Source organism: Haliotis asinina, chromosome 8, assembly GCF_037392515.1.
Source record: "Haliotis asinina isolate JCU_RB_2024 chromosome 8, JCU_Hal_asi_v2, whole genome shotgun sequence".
Taxonomy (NCBI): domain Eukaryota; kingdom Metazoa; phylum Mollusca; class Gastropoda; order Lepetellida; family Haliotidae; genus Haliotis; species Haliotis asinina.
Genome location: NC_090287.1, coordinates 7,750,454 through 7,766,724, shown reverse-complemented (window position 1 = coordinate 7,766,724; position 16,271 = coordinate 7,750,454). Strand labels below are relative to the sequence as shown.

Sequence of the window (16,271 nt, the reverse complement as noted above, 5' to 3'; positions counted from 1 at the left end):
CTTTCTTCGGGCTAACTTTATGGCCTGTGACGCTACTTCACGCCCCTCCTTTATCGGATGGCCACCCGGATCTCCGAGGTTCCTAACACAGCATGTACGCTTCAGGTGGCTGATGAATAAGAAAGTGTGGTTTTACACTTCCTTTAGCAATATTCGACTAATATCACTGCGAGGGACACCAGACATGGGCTTCACACATTGTATCCATGATGTGTCCATGACTTACCTACTAGACTACTCCAACGCCCCAGGTGACTGATGACCCCGTGAAAGGGACAGTAGCAGTCCTGAAATGTGGATACAAACAAAAAGGAAGGTGGTATTCATATGGGTTTAATGTTTAAATGCCTTCCACTGCAGTTTTAGAGAATGTGGTTGACAAACCAGTGGTTGATAGTATGAGAAACGTCATCACATGACGTACTGCTCAGTAAAGTCGGCCATAGCTGAGAGACAGTCCACTCACCACATGACGTACTGCTCAGTAAAGTCGGCCATAGCTGAGAGACAGTCCACTCACCACATGACGCACTGCACAGTACAGTCGGACATAGCTGAGAGGCAGTCCACTCACCACATGACGCAGTGCACAGTAAACTCGGACATAGCTGAGAGGCAGTCCACTCACCACATGACGTACTGCACAGTAAACTCGGACATAGCTGAGAGGCAGTCCACTCACCACATGACGTACTGCTCAGTAAAGTCGGCCATAGCTGAGAGACAGTCCACTCACCACATGACGCAGTGCACAGTACAGTCGGACATAGCTGAGAGGCAGTCCACTCACCACATGACGCACTACATGGTAAAGTCGGACATAGCTGAGAGGCAGTCCACTCACCACATGACGCAGTGCACAGTAAACTCGGACATAGCTGAGAGGCAGTCCACTCACCACATGACGTACTGCTCAGTAAAGTCGGCCATAGCTGAGAGACAGTCCACTCACCACATGACGCAGTGCACAGTACAGTCGGACATAGCTGAGAGGCAGTCCACTCACCACATGACGTACTGCTCAGTAAAGTCGGACATAGCTGAGAGGCAGTCCACTCACCACATGACACACTACACAGTAAAGTCGGACATAGCTGAGAGGCAGTCAGCTCATCACATGACGCACTGCACAGTAAAGCTTGGCATAGCTGAGAGGCAGTCCACTCACCACATGACGTACTGCACAGTAAACTCGGACATAGCTGAGAGGCAGTCAGCTCATCACATGACACACTACACAGTAAAGTCGGACATAGCTGAGAGGCAGTCCACTCACCACATGACACACTACACAGTAAACTCGGACATAGCTGAGAGGCAGTCCACTCACCACATGACACACTACACAGTAAAGTCGGACATAGCTGAGAGGCAGTCCACTCACCACATGACACACTACACAGTAAACTCGGACATAGCTGAGAGGCAGTCCACTCATCACATGACGTACTGCACAGTAAACTCGGACATAGCTGAGAGGCAGTCAGCTCATCACATGACACACTACACAGTAAAGTCGGACATAGCTGAGAGGCAGTCCACTCACCACATGACACACTACACAGTAAACTCGGACATAGCTGAGAGGCAGTCCACTCACCACATGACACACTACACAGTAAAGTCGGACATAGCTGAGAGGCAGTCCACTCACCACATGACACACTACACAGTAAACTCGGACATAGCTGAGAGGCAGTCCACTCATCACATGACACACTACACAGTAAAGTCGGACATAGCTGAGAGGCAGTCCACTCATCACATGACGCACTGCACAGTAAACTCGGACATAGCTGAGAGGCAGTCCACTCACCACATGACACACTACACAGTAAAGTCGGACATAGCTGAGAGGCAGTCCACTCACCACATGACACACTACACAGTAAAGTCGGACATAGCTGAGAGGCAGTCCACTCACCACATGACACACTACACAGTAAAGTCGGACATAGCTGAGAGGCAGTCCACTCACCACATGACACACTACACAGTAAAGTCGGACATAGCTGAGAGGCAGTCCACTCACCACATGACACACTACACAGTAAACTCGGACATAGCTGAGAGGCAGTCCACTCATCACATGACACACTACACAGTAAAGTCGGACATAGCTGAGAGGCAGTCCACTCATCACATGACGCACTGCACAGTAAACTCGGACATAGCTGAGAGGCAGTCCACTCACCACATGACACACTACACAGTAAAGTCGGACATAGCTGAGAGGCAGTCCACTCACCACATGACGCACTGCACAGTAAACTCGGACATAGCTGAGAGGCAGTCCACTCATCACATGACGCACTGCACAGTAAACTCGGACATAGCTGAGAGGCAGTCCACTCATCACATGACACACTACACAGTAAACTCGGACATAGCTGAGAGGCAGTCCACTCACCACATGACGCACTGCACAGTAAACTCGGACATAGCTGAGAGGCAGTCCACTCACCACATGACACACTACACAGTAAACTCGGACATAGCTGAGAGGCAGTCCACTCATCACATGACACACTACACAGTACAGTCGGACATAGCTGAGAGGCAGTCCACTCACCACATGACACACTACACAGTAAACTCGGACATAGCTGAGAGGCAGTCCACTCATCACATGACACACTACACAGTAAACTCGGACATAGCTGAGAGGCAGTCAACTCATTACAGGGCACATCTAACATCACATGCCATCATTATTGAAACTTTTCAACCATCCACCCTTTTCTATAACCATCTATCCACCCAACCAACCAATAAATGTGCTACCCAGCAAACATGTCAACCAACCAACCAGTAAACACGTCAGCCATGTCAGGGTACCAGTCAACATGCCAATTTCCCACCTGGTGAAGGAGTAAGTGACACTAAATATATACTCGTAACGCTGTGTTCCCCAATAAAGAAGTTGACATCCATTTCCTTATGTGCACCACTTCTAAATGACATTCAAAGACATGGCGTCCATAACAATCCAAAAAACACCAAACACATTCGTGATACCAGCCAATCACCATGAGCACAGGAATATGTTAGCATGTAATAGAATGTACAAGTGGGTGACATGAACCATTCCAACTTAACAATCAAACCCAGTTCATATGATCTGAAAACGCTACTGGGGATAATTGCCATCCTCATGATTAGAATGTAACAGAGTTTCAAAATACAGGTAGGAATGTTAATTCTCCGGCGGGAAAATAAAGGATGACGCAAATTCAGTGGTAACGTCTACATGTGAGACCGAGTCTGAAGTACACAAACCGACGCTAAAGACGCCACAGAAACTGATTCGTCCTTTTTTCCATACGAGAAACCTCAATAGCTTGTATGAGATCTTCATCATGTCTATGTTGTCACATAGGACGTCCGTCCCATTGCTGGCGTTGTCGGTGGTCTGTTCTCACTAAACTGCCTTCTAAATACAGAGATATCACACGCGACGCCCAGTGGCCTGTCAATGACATTTGAACGAAACGACGCTGACTTTTAACGTTGACTTTCTCGGAGCGTCGAACGCCACTACCCGCTTACAATCTGCGTGGTAGTGTTTACCTTACAACATACAAAGACGTGGATTAAGAACGCGTAAACTAGCATGTCCTCCCTGTAAACAGAACATGTATAAACTGACCCTGCGAATAAACATTTAGCGTTTCGAATACAATTGACAAGTATCGATTTTAGTATTTTGTATTTAAACCCACAACTTAAAAAAAGCAGTGTCGGCCCATCGCCCGTCATGGGGCGGTTATTTTGTACATTTTAGTGGGGTTGTTTCATCGTATAGTACATAGCACCATTCTAGCAATATGACTGCGGGTGGTAAATATTCAAATGAAGCCAAGACAATCTACTGCTTCCCATTGTTCTCTATTTTATGCTACTAGAGGTCTTTAGGTCTTTACGTCTGATTAGGTGATTGTCTTACATCATAACAATTTTTCAAGTCATATATAATTATTATACACTCCTCACATCAGTCAGGAGGAACATACTGTATTACATGAGTTTGGAGGAACACACTGTATCACACGATTGTGGAGAAACACATCACATGAGTGAACGAATACATTGCATTACGTCAGTCAGAAAGAACACATTGCACCACATCAGTCAAGAGGAACACTTTGTATCACATCAGTTTGGAATAAACACACTACATCACATCAGTCAGGAGGAACACTGCATCACATCAGTCTGGAGGAACACATTACATCACGTAAGTCGGGAGGAACAAACTGCATCACATCAGTCAAGAGGAACACTTTGTATCACATCAGTTTGGAATAAACACACTCCATCACATCTGTCAAGAGGAAAACAGCATCACATCAGTCTGAAGAAAGACTGCATCCCATCAGTCTGGAGGAACACACTGCTTCGCATCAATCAGGAGAAACATACTGTATTACATCAGAGTTAATAAGAATACATTGCATGACACTAGTTAGGAGGAACACGTTGCATCACATCAGTCAAGCAGAACACACTGTATGACATCGGTCTGGAGGAACACACTGCATCACATCGGTCTGGAGGAACACACTGCATCACATCAGTCTGGAGGAACGCATTACATCACATAAGTCAGGAGGAACACACTGCATCACATCAGTCAGGAGAAACACACTGCATCACAACAGTCTGGATGAATACATTGCATCACATCAGTCTGAAGGAACACATTGCACCACGCCAGTATGTAGGAAAACACTACATCACTTCAGTCAGGAGGAACACACAGCATCACATCAGTCTGGAGGAACACATAGCAACACATCAATCTGGAGGAACATGCTGCATCACATCAGTCTGGAGGTACACACTGCATCATATCAGTCTGGATGAATACATTGCATCACAACAGTCTGAAGGGAAACACTACATCACTTCAGTCTGAAGGGACACACTACATCACATCAGTTAGGAGGCACACACTGCATCACAACAGTTATTAACACACTGCATCACAAGTCAGGGGGAACACACTGCATGACATTAGTTAGGCATCACAGTAAGCAAAGCTGACAAAGTTGAACAGAGTATGGAAAATTGTCAAGAAACGTTTTACACAGCAGCAAAATGCCAACAACGCTGTACAAAATATCAGTGTTAATGTCGCTGTACACAATATTAAAATGTGTTAACGCTGTATACAACAGTATCAAAATGTGTTTTAAACGTCGTATAAAATGTCCTAAAGTATATATATATATATATCACAATGACACACAGTAATAAGATATAGTCACAGTGTTGCACACTGTATGATGATGCATTCAATCGTACACTACGTATCTTCCGCTGACTCAGCATATGGGAACTGGACAAGACTTGAAACATATCTAATATATATCATATACTGAAACCAATTCGCTTAATAACCATGCATTTTAAAAATTAGGCACTTTGGTACCGATTTCGCAGTTTCACATTACAACAAACCTATATACCACTTCATAGCGATTTGAGAATATGTTCTCAGCAAAAAATGCATACCTAAAAAAACGTGCTGCTTATCCCAATATAATTTTAAAGTGATTACGGCCTCAAGATGTTTTAAACACGATCTTTCCCGACGGCACCATTTATTAAAACATCTACTTGACTATACATTACTGGGTTAATTCGTCATGCATGACCGTCATCGATATGTGGTAGTTGTCGCTATGCAAAAATACCCGATATAAACTGACATATTTGATTGAGGTTAAGAATGTACTGCCTTGGAGACTTTTTGAATGTTTATTTATAATACCATCACTTACATAATTCTGATAACAAACGACTCGTGTAATTGAAGAAGCATATCTTCACTGTTACAGTGTTAACGATTCCGATGCTATTTTAAACCAGGGCTCTCGACTGTGTTTGAACAAAGGCTTTGTCTGTGAGGGCTCTAACAGTTATCTTTCAGTCATAGCAAGTAATCATGCTCCCAAGCTGTAAGGATAATGATTTAATGGAGAAATTAAACATTAACCACTGTAATCTCAGCTGATATCCAAGGCTCCATCCTATGTCCAGAGATCATTTGAAATCTTAACGCGATCTCATAAATATGACATAATATTTGATTCTGGCTGAAAAAAGATATCAAACAAATATTTTTCATGTTTGAGGAGTTTCCACAAGCTAAGCTGAAACAAACTGGCGCTCCTTGTCCCTAGAAGCTGCTGATTACATTCGCTCGTAAGCTCTTGAACATGATGCCATCTTTATAGTTCTCGGCCGCTTGTCAGTAACACAGCGTTATCCAGTCGTCTGAAAATCTCGTGCATGTTTACCATTGGGTCACGTGACCGGCTGATGTCATCCAGCGTGGCTGTTACTGAAAGACTTGGAAGTTGCGGCGATTGCTTTGCCTGAGGTCGCTGTGCCTTACCCAGCTTGAAGTGCAAAAAAATCACACAGATCGAGAGGAATTATACATCCAAGAGGCTTGTGTGATATTGTGAGCTCGGTAAGTACAGGATTTGAGTGATTTGAGACGTGCGTTTAAAAACTACCACTGTTCCCAACTCGATCTGTCAGTTTAACAATGAAATACGTTCCATAATGGTAAGAAAGTGGGAACAGCTCTGTCGGCAGATTTCTTTTAACGTCAGTTGATTTAAAGTGAAAGATTGACAGTCGATATTTGAGTGTACCTTTTGTCTGGTTAGAGAATTTTCTGGGTTTAGATCTTGTTTAAGTAGACTGCAGTACTTGTACCGGCTGTAGGGGTTGTCGCGAGATATAGCCTCACCGTCAATATTTAGAAAGAGTGAATCTGTTTTCTCGCGTTGCGCTGTTCGTGAAAATCATGCAAGTTGCGCTTCTCTCTGTTGTCGCCACGGCCCTAAAAGTGTTGGCGCTTCGCCTTTGTTCGTTAATAATGTTTGCTAGCGAAAACGACGAGTAGAGAAGCGCCAACCAATTTTCGCAGGGCCGGCGACATCATGGGGGAGCTTGCCTACAAACAGCCTTTCTAATCTGTTGATGGAGAAACGCGTGGTTTAAATAGGGGGGAGGGGGTGCGTTGATGGCGGATTTCAAAGAATGGGGGAGATACGATCTGACTTATGGTGTAAGCTTAATGTGCAGAATGTTTGGAATGTTTGTATTATATGAAGTTCTTTGAAACGTTAGTTAAAAATACAGGCCTTTTGTGTATCTATATTGACTGACATTCTGGCCAGTACCTTGAAATATTGACTACATATTTTGTGTGTTTTTAATTTAAAATGTCCCCTCATTGATATCCTCTGTGACCCCCACATTGTAAGCAGTGATCAGTACTAGTGGTTGACACATTAATACTTTATATTCTTTTCTTCAATTAGGTTCAATTGTACGTCAGTGTTGAAGAGTTACTACCAGTATGAATCATGCCAAAACATCTGGCATCGAAAGGATAATATGATAAAATTAGAAAGAACAGATTTTATGCCCTTTTGGATCAAGTTCTGATTAAATTCATATAAAGTGTTGTATTGAGGGCACATAATTTCAAGAAAAGTGGTACTGGCCACTAAGCTCCTTACACAGTTCTCACTTGAACTCCAGACAGACCATACTGAGAAGTGCTTACTGCTAATTGCTTGAATTTCCAGACAATTTATTGCAGAAAAGGATCTTAATCAGATGAAACAGGATAAAGTCTATCAGGTCTTGCACCAAATCAGTTTGATTAATCTTCCAAGTGACATCTTGAAGTTGGCAGGGGAATGATTCCAGACTAGGGTCCACTAGCTCAAAGCGATCTTAGCACTATGTTGGAGAATGGGAGATACAATCAATGTAGCACTAAGATCCCTTTGTGCAAGTGGGCCATGGAGATAATGTAGTGAATGAGAATTATGGAGATAAGGAAGGAGAAATCTAAAAGTGGCAGTGTGAGTAGGTTCTGAAGAATAGATGATGTAACAGATGGTGCTGGAACTCTGGTTCTGAGGTAGATGGTAGGGTGAAATTATTGGATTTTTATGATCAAGTTCAAATATAAGGTGAAGGTTTGATGGGGTCAAGGGTCATGAACGTGGAGGGTTAATTAGTCAAAATCTTCCCCTATCTCATCAGAGACTAATAAAAGTAAAGTATGTAAAATCAAGGCTTGATGTCAGCATGTAGAACATGCACTTATGAACCTGAAACTGCTAGATGCAACCTCATATTTAAGCCAATTTGCACTGAGTGCATGTTATTATTTTGAAGATATCAGCTCTGTTAATTTATCCAGAAATAATTACACCACATATATTATTCATTTAAAAAGCCTTAGCCAAACTGTAAAGATTTACTGTGCTATTTTAAGACGAAGGGGGAGGTGGTTAAAGTGTTCACTCATCACACCAGGGTTTGAGTCCTCACATGGGTACAAAGCCCGTTTCTGGTGGCCCCCAGCTGTGATATTGCTGAAATATTGCTGAATGTGGTATAAAACCATAGCACTCATTCACTTTGTAAGACAATGTGAAAACAAGAGGAATTTTCCGTTGATTCTTGGACTCTTGACATGGAACTCTGTGCATGTATCTAAACATTGCCTAGGTTACACTGTACTCTGTATGTGAATCTGGCTTGAAGCAGTGACTGGGCAGGATCTGAATGAATATTATTGTTCATGTCATGAAATTTTGTGATGTAAGATAATATATCTTAGTCAACATAAAATCAGTACCAAACCTAAGGATTATGTAGTCAGGGAAACACATAAGGGAATATTTGAAGTTACAAGAAACCTTTTGTTCTTTTCCAGGTTTCTCCACAAGGTATGTATTGCACTGAGTGAACTTCTGGAAATAAATAACCCCACGGAACCCTTGTACTTTCATGTGTTCCCCGATTTGTTTCTATGAGTATATATAATTTCATATTGATAGCAGGTGCAGCCTTGTTATTTCCTGAGTTTGCAACAGGTGTAGGGAGGTTTCAGTTCCTTAAATCAAACACAGAAAAACTGACTATAATAACCATTCAGTAGCCATAGTTTCATTTCACAAGTTGCCATGGTTACAGTTTCTGATATCCATTTATATCAGATTTATATCACCTTTCAGTTCTGACATTAGTTTAATTTGGAATATATTGATGTAAAATTTATATGAAACCATGGCATTTCTTTGCTGCTAACTAAATGAAATTTGGCTCAGTGAACTTCTCTTATTCATCATGTTCAGGGTGCATTAAATATTCAAGAACCTGTTATTGGTCACTTAGGACATATGTATAGCTATGCACCATATTGGTCCAAATATTGATGAGGCCACACTTGATGGTAAACCAATATGAATAAGTTCAAGGAGACAAATTTGTCTATGAATTATTGTATGATATATTGCTCAAACACCAGAATCTTTCATATTTACTATGGTTAATATATACTGAAAGCCATTAAAAAACGCAATTGGTATTTGTTGTCCTGGAACTTACAAATCTACTACTGAAGATTTGTTACCAGCAATACAGAGGTTGTAGGGATAAAAGGCTGATATTCATGCCCATTTTGAGTTTGAGTCCCAGAGACTTCCTTTTTTATGAACTTTGATGCTTTAATCTGAACCTTTGACATTTCTTGCAAACACAATCACATGCATAAAAAATGTTTTGCACACCCCTAACCTGCTCCTTGCCCCTATAAAAGCACAAGGAATTGTGAAACTGAATCACGTTTGAAAAATGCCACACTTGACACAATACGCTAGACGCAAAACGACAAGAATCAGGTTCTTGCTATGGTTAGCAGCGTTTCCTCAGATGTGATGATTGTCAGGCAGTGTAATGTGCATCCATACACCATTGGTCAACTCAGACAATGTTTTCGGCCACCGGAATGGATGCATTTGTGCGCAACATGGCGCACAACCTCTGATGACAGCTTGACAGGACCACAGTATCCAAGTCTTACACTTCTGAAAATGGTTCAAAACAGCTGCTGATACTTCAAAGAGGACAGATGGGACAAGACAACGTCATGTCTGCACCAAAACGGTGCAAAGATGCCTTAACGCAGGTTTAACATACCCTTTGCAGATGGATGTCAACAGATTTATCGACATCGAGGAAAACAGTGCTTGTACAGTGGAAGGGGTGGTGCCTTGATCAAGGACAAGTGCTGAATTGACACCGACCCCTCAACATCACTAGCAGACCATCCCACAGTTGTTTCTGATAAATCTGTGTCTTCCAATGCCCCCAGTGCATGGTGGACGCACATGATACTGACTGCAAGTGACCCCTCTTTGTTGTTGCGTCACTGACGTTGTTGATTGGACATTTTCTGTTATCCACAGATGTTTGTTTAAAACATATCTGCCAGTTACATCTGTATATGTTGACATTTGTGTGAGTAAAAAAAGCATGAATGTCAAATTGGGTTTTTAATGGCTTTTAGTATGTAAGAACATTGCAGTACATAGTGATATGAAATAATTAGGTGTTCTTAAAGTTATTGAGCAGTGTATGTGATAATGAAAGAAAGAAGGGGTATTTAATGGATGAAGACCATTCAGTGGGTAATTACAATGTTATGATTACTGTAAGTTGTATGCTGTAAGAGACACATAAGACACTGACACCGCTGTACAAAGACTACTGCGTGAATTAGAACACTGACTGGTATGGCAGTATTGACCAGTGAAACCATTCAATACTGCAGATACAAGGGTGCTATCAGATTACCAACATACACACAACCACCACAACCAGTTTAGCAAAATAATCATTTAACGGCTTATCTGTAGAATCTCTGGTTGCCATAGCAATGGTAAGGAGAATTTAAAGGTCTGGATTCTCTGTGGGGAGCCTTGCTTTCTTTGTCATGTAGTTAACTGTTGAGGGTCTTCTGTTTAATGCCTTTGTATACAGTGAAAAAATCTCTTTGACTTGCAAATGTACAGCTGAATAGTTTAAAACCAGAATTCATCTTACCATTATCATGGATTTGAGGGTGTTGTTCATAATCAGTATTTAAGGAACATTTGGGGGGTGAAAGATGACCAGGTGTCTGTTATTGATTGAATAGTGATAAGGGTTTTTCTTCCTCCCAAACCTGAATCAGCAGTGGACGAGCCTTGGAAGAATGATATCCACAGTAGTGTCTGATTATACATACATTGATTAATACATTACTATAGATGTTTGATTTTCATTTTAGAAGATGCTATTTATGAACATAAAGAATTTTCTGGATTTCATCTTCATTTTATTCTTTGATACAATGTTTCGGGGATTTTTCCGCCCTTTTCATCAGGTAAAGCTAAGCAGCATGTGTGAACACTTGACTGATGTGACAATTGTAATGGCGTGACACGTGAACACTCGACTGATGTGACAATTGTAAGGGCATGACACGTGAACACTTGACTGATGTGACAATTGTAAGGGCATGACACGTGAACACTCGACTGATGTGACAATTGTAAGGGTTTGATACTCGCATGAACACTCGACTGATGTGACAATTGTAAGGGCATGACACGTGAACACTTGACCGTTGTGACATTTGTAAGGGCGTGACGTTCAGGCGGACACTCTGTGACCGTTGTATTTACTTGAACAAGATAAAGGCATATCCGCTGTGGCCAAGAACTGCCTTAAATAGTCTAACATCTGCAACTAGGCAGTTCCTGCACGTTTGTTGCAAGTTATTCAAACACCATTTTGACTTCAGTGTGATTCACGTTTATGATACTTGTCAATCAAGCATTTTATGAATTCTTTATCCTGATCTGGTTTGAACAAAGTAACTGTATTCTGAGTCCTCACCATGCCAGAAGTGGGGACAGGCTCACAATTCTTCAAGCAATACTTTATTCTTTGATACAACGTTTCGAGTTACAAGTCAAGAGACAACAAGGTTCTAATGTCATCATAGATATATGGGTCTTGTAGTCTCAGAGGAGATGGACGTCCACTGTAACCAGTAAGCTATGCTTTGTTCCAGACGAAACACAGGGAACCAGGAGAATTGGACTTTGGAATAATTCCCCAGTACCGCATGTTGAAGAGGTAAATCTGAGTTATTGCTATGGACTTGGATATACATCACAGGGATTAATCAGCAGAGGGAATTTAATTCTCTGTCCACAGTCGCGTCACTTCACAGCCTTCAGATAACCTCTGTGATGTGTGAGCCTTTTTCTTGTCACACAATGGCAGTCTGTCTTCAGAACCCTACGGATAGCCTAGCATGTTTTTCAGACTGTTTGTTTTAATTGGCTTCCTGCAATTAGTAAAGAACTTGAGGCCATATTCCCGACATGGTGTGTCCACTAAAGCCTGTCCACTCAGTAACTAGGCTGTCCTCCCATCAACATCACAAGTGTTCCAGCCGAGAGTCAAGTTATTGAAAGATTTCCTCACTTTAAAGACTGCATCATTTCATTCTTGGCCAAAGGGTGTTGACTTCAGTGACATCGCAGCAGTTTGGGGGCCTCGGTCTCTGCTATTGATGATTACCCCTGCTTCCTGTAGGCTGATCCTGTGGCCAAGGTGTGAACAGTTGGAACTTGTCTGCCAGTCCTCACAGCTGTTTATTCAACCTTGTAGGTGGGGCAAGACATTTTTTGCATGCCGCAGTGGAACCAAAAGCCTTAAAGGACATTAGATGGGGCTTATGTACACAGGGGTCGCTCTAACGTCAACAGTCTTCATTCTGTGGAACCATGATACTAGATGTTTAGATAATAATTCTATTTATACATGTACTTCTTCCCGATTTGCTGGAGAGAAGTGCTTCATTTAGATTTCTCAAAGGTTGAAGTAAGTGTCTGGTTTAAGTGATAATTGGTCACTGGTTGGGACTGGTGCCAGTAGTTCCAGGCCATTTCTTTTATTGACTAGCAGTGTTAAACACGTCTCACTCACTCACTCACTCACTCACTCACTCACTCACTCACTCACTCACTCACTCACTCACTCACTCACTCACTCACTCACTCACTCACTCACTCACTCAAATCTCAAATCTCAAATCTGTAAATGTTCTGTCTTTCTAAATGAGGTTGCCAACAGCTACTTGGAAATGTGAGCCATGTACTGGATAAAGGGAGGGAAAATGGTCGGGTTTTTTTTCCATGATCGCTGTAGTGTTAACTCTAGGCAGCATGAACTGACATAAAGCTGTTTGTCACCAGCAGTCTTGGGTACATGGCTGCGACCAAGTGTTACATTCCTAGAGTGCCATCGTAAACTCTCTAGTAGGCCTATCAGCCTTGGGGTGATTTATTTGATACTGCTTTCCCTTCAGATTTTTTTTTTATTTCCTTAGGTTAACATACCTATCTGAAACATGGGAACTGAGAAAATAGAACCTTTTGACACGGATGTAGATGTAGGACCTCCAACTTCTCCCTGACCTTTTTTCAACTTCGTCTAATGTGTGGCTTGAAATATAGGAAGCAGTTTGTCTTCTTGTTTTCAAGTGGAAGTTCATCAATAAGCATGATGTATGCTTATTGAAGTTATGGACTGTTTCTTGTAATGACCCATGAGATTTTCTGCTGGCAGCACAGGTCCTCAGTAATTGATGCTTGTTGAGACAACTGCCTCATTTGGAGCCTTGCTGTTGGGAGGCTTCTGTTTGTGACTGAAAAAGGGATTTGATCGATATTTGGTAAAAGATAAGTAACCACTATAACTAACAGGTTGGACTAGTCCTGTAATGGTTGGTGGGGGAGGGGTGGGGTGGTGGTGCAGTTGGATCACCTAGTGGTTAAAGCTCTTATTTGTCATGCTGAAAAAACCCAAGTTCGATTCTCCAACTAGGATTCTCCATTTCTGTTGTCCTGAGCCATGATATTGATAGAATATTGCTAAATGCAGCATTAAGCCTCAACCATTTGCTGTAATGGTTAGACCGTCAGATACAAAGATGGTTGTGGTAGTTTTAGTAGGGAATGTATTCACCTATCCTGCCCAAAACCAAGCTTCTGTGCCACCAAAGGCATGCATGTGCATGTTAAGCCATGTTTAGAAAAAGATAATTCATTATTATCTTTGAAGATGAAACACACATCCCTTAACACTACAGATTTTGTGCCTGCCAGCAATTTGAATTTCTGTTTTGAAAATGCTTCACTCAATCACTGACATACAGCACATTTCTGCAGTGAATATTAAAAACTGCATGGCTGGCATTACTGTGCTGACTGGCTGATCATGGGTGACATTTTATCTCTCTCCTGGTGTGGGTATTCACAGCTATGCCAACTATTTTCGTATGCGTTATTTGAGTGTGAGAAAAAACTAGTCATTATTGTTTGTTTGAAGGTCAGTGCAAATTAAATGTTTGGTAGTTGTTGCCTGTGGTCTGACATTAACAGTTTGTGTAAGACAAGCGGAGGCATGCTAGCTTGTAAGATCATTGCAGTTCTGTAAATAGCTCCTTGATTAGTTCAAGACTGTAGCCTGTTTCTAAATACCCTCAATTGTATGGTAATGTTTTTTGAAGACAGTTTAGTTCTAAATGGGCACTGTATCATTTGAGATGCAGCCAGTGATGGTTGAGCAACCTAATAGCCACATAATAGCGATGTTTAAGGCATTTGAATACGATGTCTCTCTTGAGGTATGTTTTTATTGATAAATACCATGAATACTGCTTATTTTCCAACCAGTCCTGCCATTTCATGATTATGCTGAGGGTTTTAGCCCTATCCTAGTGCTTAAATGGTGTAGTTACTGACACATCTCTTGTTGAAGTGGTATAACATTACAGTGATACAGTATGATAACTAGATGATGCAGTATGGTAAATCAATGATACAGAAAGAAATCTGATTTGAAATCTGCAAGAAGGTCTACTGGTGTAAGAACACATGAATAATGACCATTTTATTGATACATTTGACTGTGCAGATAATACCTGAAGCAGATTACCTTACTAGTATTGGCTATGGCTGCATAAGATTACGGATACCCTCCAGTCTGTATGTTTCTGCCATACAATACCCCTACTTCAGTCTCTGATTGACAGCAAACAATTCAGGATTGCGTTTCACCAGCTGAAAAATGGCTTGTGATGGTGAACTTATGAAATAATTAGTTGTAAGGTGAGGATAGTACTTCATGTGGAATTGGATAAAAATCAGAATAATTCTTTATACTTCTATGATAAGATACAGTGGGTTAAAATAGGGGTTAAGGATTCATTTGAAGTCAAATATCTTTTAACAATGTTGAATTGAATACATAAAAAGTGTTCAGAACCTTCATTTATGACTTAGTCGCTTCTCGTGATAAGGACTCTTTGAGTACTTCTATATTTTTCTTCAGAGATTAATGAATTCACTTTGAAACAACATAAGTCTGGGCTAAAAATGAGGTATTATTTCATATAACCACAGCAGTTTGTCTCTGTCACTATTTGTTTTACAGAAGTAGAATAGGCACATCTGCAACACTAGAAGATTGAGTCATCTAGAAAGAGAACTTGGCTTACCAGATGACCCCCTTTTCAATATACACACATCAACTTACATATCATAAACATACATTTATTGTATCAGTGGAAGAAAGTCATATTAAAATTATACTTGTATTCCACATGTCTAGACCCTAATAAATAGGAAGAGGTATGCAAGTATTGTGACATTTTACATTTGACAATATTACCTTACCTCTTCAAGAAGCAAAGAACTTGTAAGATAAGCCACATTTTCAACAAAATCACATTTTTCACAAATTATCTTCCAAATGCACTTGTGTAGGAATCCTGGACAAAGGATCACAATCATTGTAATGCTGTAACTAGATATAGGTAAAGGTGACGATGATTGTATGACACAAACTAGAACAGATTTCTTAATGTGAACTATATGACAGTCCTTGTACCTTCTTTTCTGCAGTATTGAGTGGCACAAAGAGGATTATTTGAACCCTGACTAACTCACAGTATTCTACATCACTAGGGAGCCAGATAGCAGATGTAATTTGAAGGACCCACCAACCCCTCTTTTCAGTTTCATGTTGGTATCACCCATGTCAATTCCTGAATCCCTGGGTGTCTTTGTGAATTAACATCCTTGAAACGTGTCATCAATGCATGTAATACGATGAGATATTTTATTGCATAGCATTCCATTAAGGAACAGTGGCAGTATTCTATAAACCACAAACATAAACATAAAAGGTACTGTTTGTCCAATATTACAACCATCATAGTGCAGGAATGTCCTTTCAGTCTGTACAAATGGTCAGATATTATGCAGAAAAAAGTAAGGTCCGTATGTCCCTCAGAATACACTGTTACTTGCATCGTACAATATCCT

The 16,271-nt window shown here is 41.1% G+C and overlaps 2 protein-coding genes across 2 annotated transcripts in view; both read left to right on the top strand.

Moving 5' to 3' along the window:
• The first annotated feature begins 415 nt into the window (after positions 1 to 415).
• Positions 416 to 13,529, top strand: LOC137294387 (uncharacterized). The gene is made up of 4 exons (XM_067825390.1): positions 416 to 2,644; positions 11,945 to 12,009; positions 12,475 to 12,545; positions 13,510 to 13,529. The coding sequence occupies exons 1-4, from the start codon at positions 416 to 418 to the stop codon at positions 13,527 to 13,529; spliced, it is 2,385 nt and encodes a 794-aa protein (XP_067681491.1).
• LOC137295469 (brain acid soluble protein 1-like) overlaps positions 6,239 to 16,271 on the top strand; it is a 72,918-nt gene continuing 62,885 nt past the window's right edge. Inside the window, exon 1 of the mRNA XM_067826852.1 lies at positions 6,239 to 6,481. The gene's annotated coding sequence lies outside the window, so the exon portion shown is untranslated. The remainder of the gene's footprint in view (positions 6,482 to 16,271) is intronic.

What these genes read in the sequence shown, in the direction of transcription:
- LOC137294387 (XM_067825390.1), top strand. Translation starts at nt 416, where the DNA reads ATGACGTACTGCTCAGTAAAGTCGGCCATAGCTGAGAGACAGTCCACT. An exon ending in ATCACATGACACACTACACA is followed by an intron (nt 2,645 to 11,944) that starts GTAAACTCGGAC and finishes GCTTTGTTCCAG; the next exon opens with ACGAAACACAGGGAACCAGG. An exon ending in CAGTACCGCATGTTGAAGAG is followed by an intron (nt 12,010 to 12,474) that starts GTAAATCTGAGT and finishes TGCTTCCTGTAG; the next exon opens with GCTGATCCTGTGGCCAAGGT.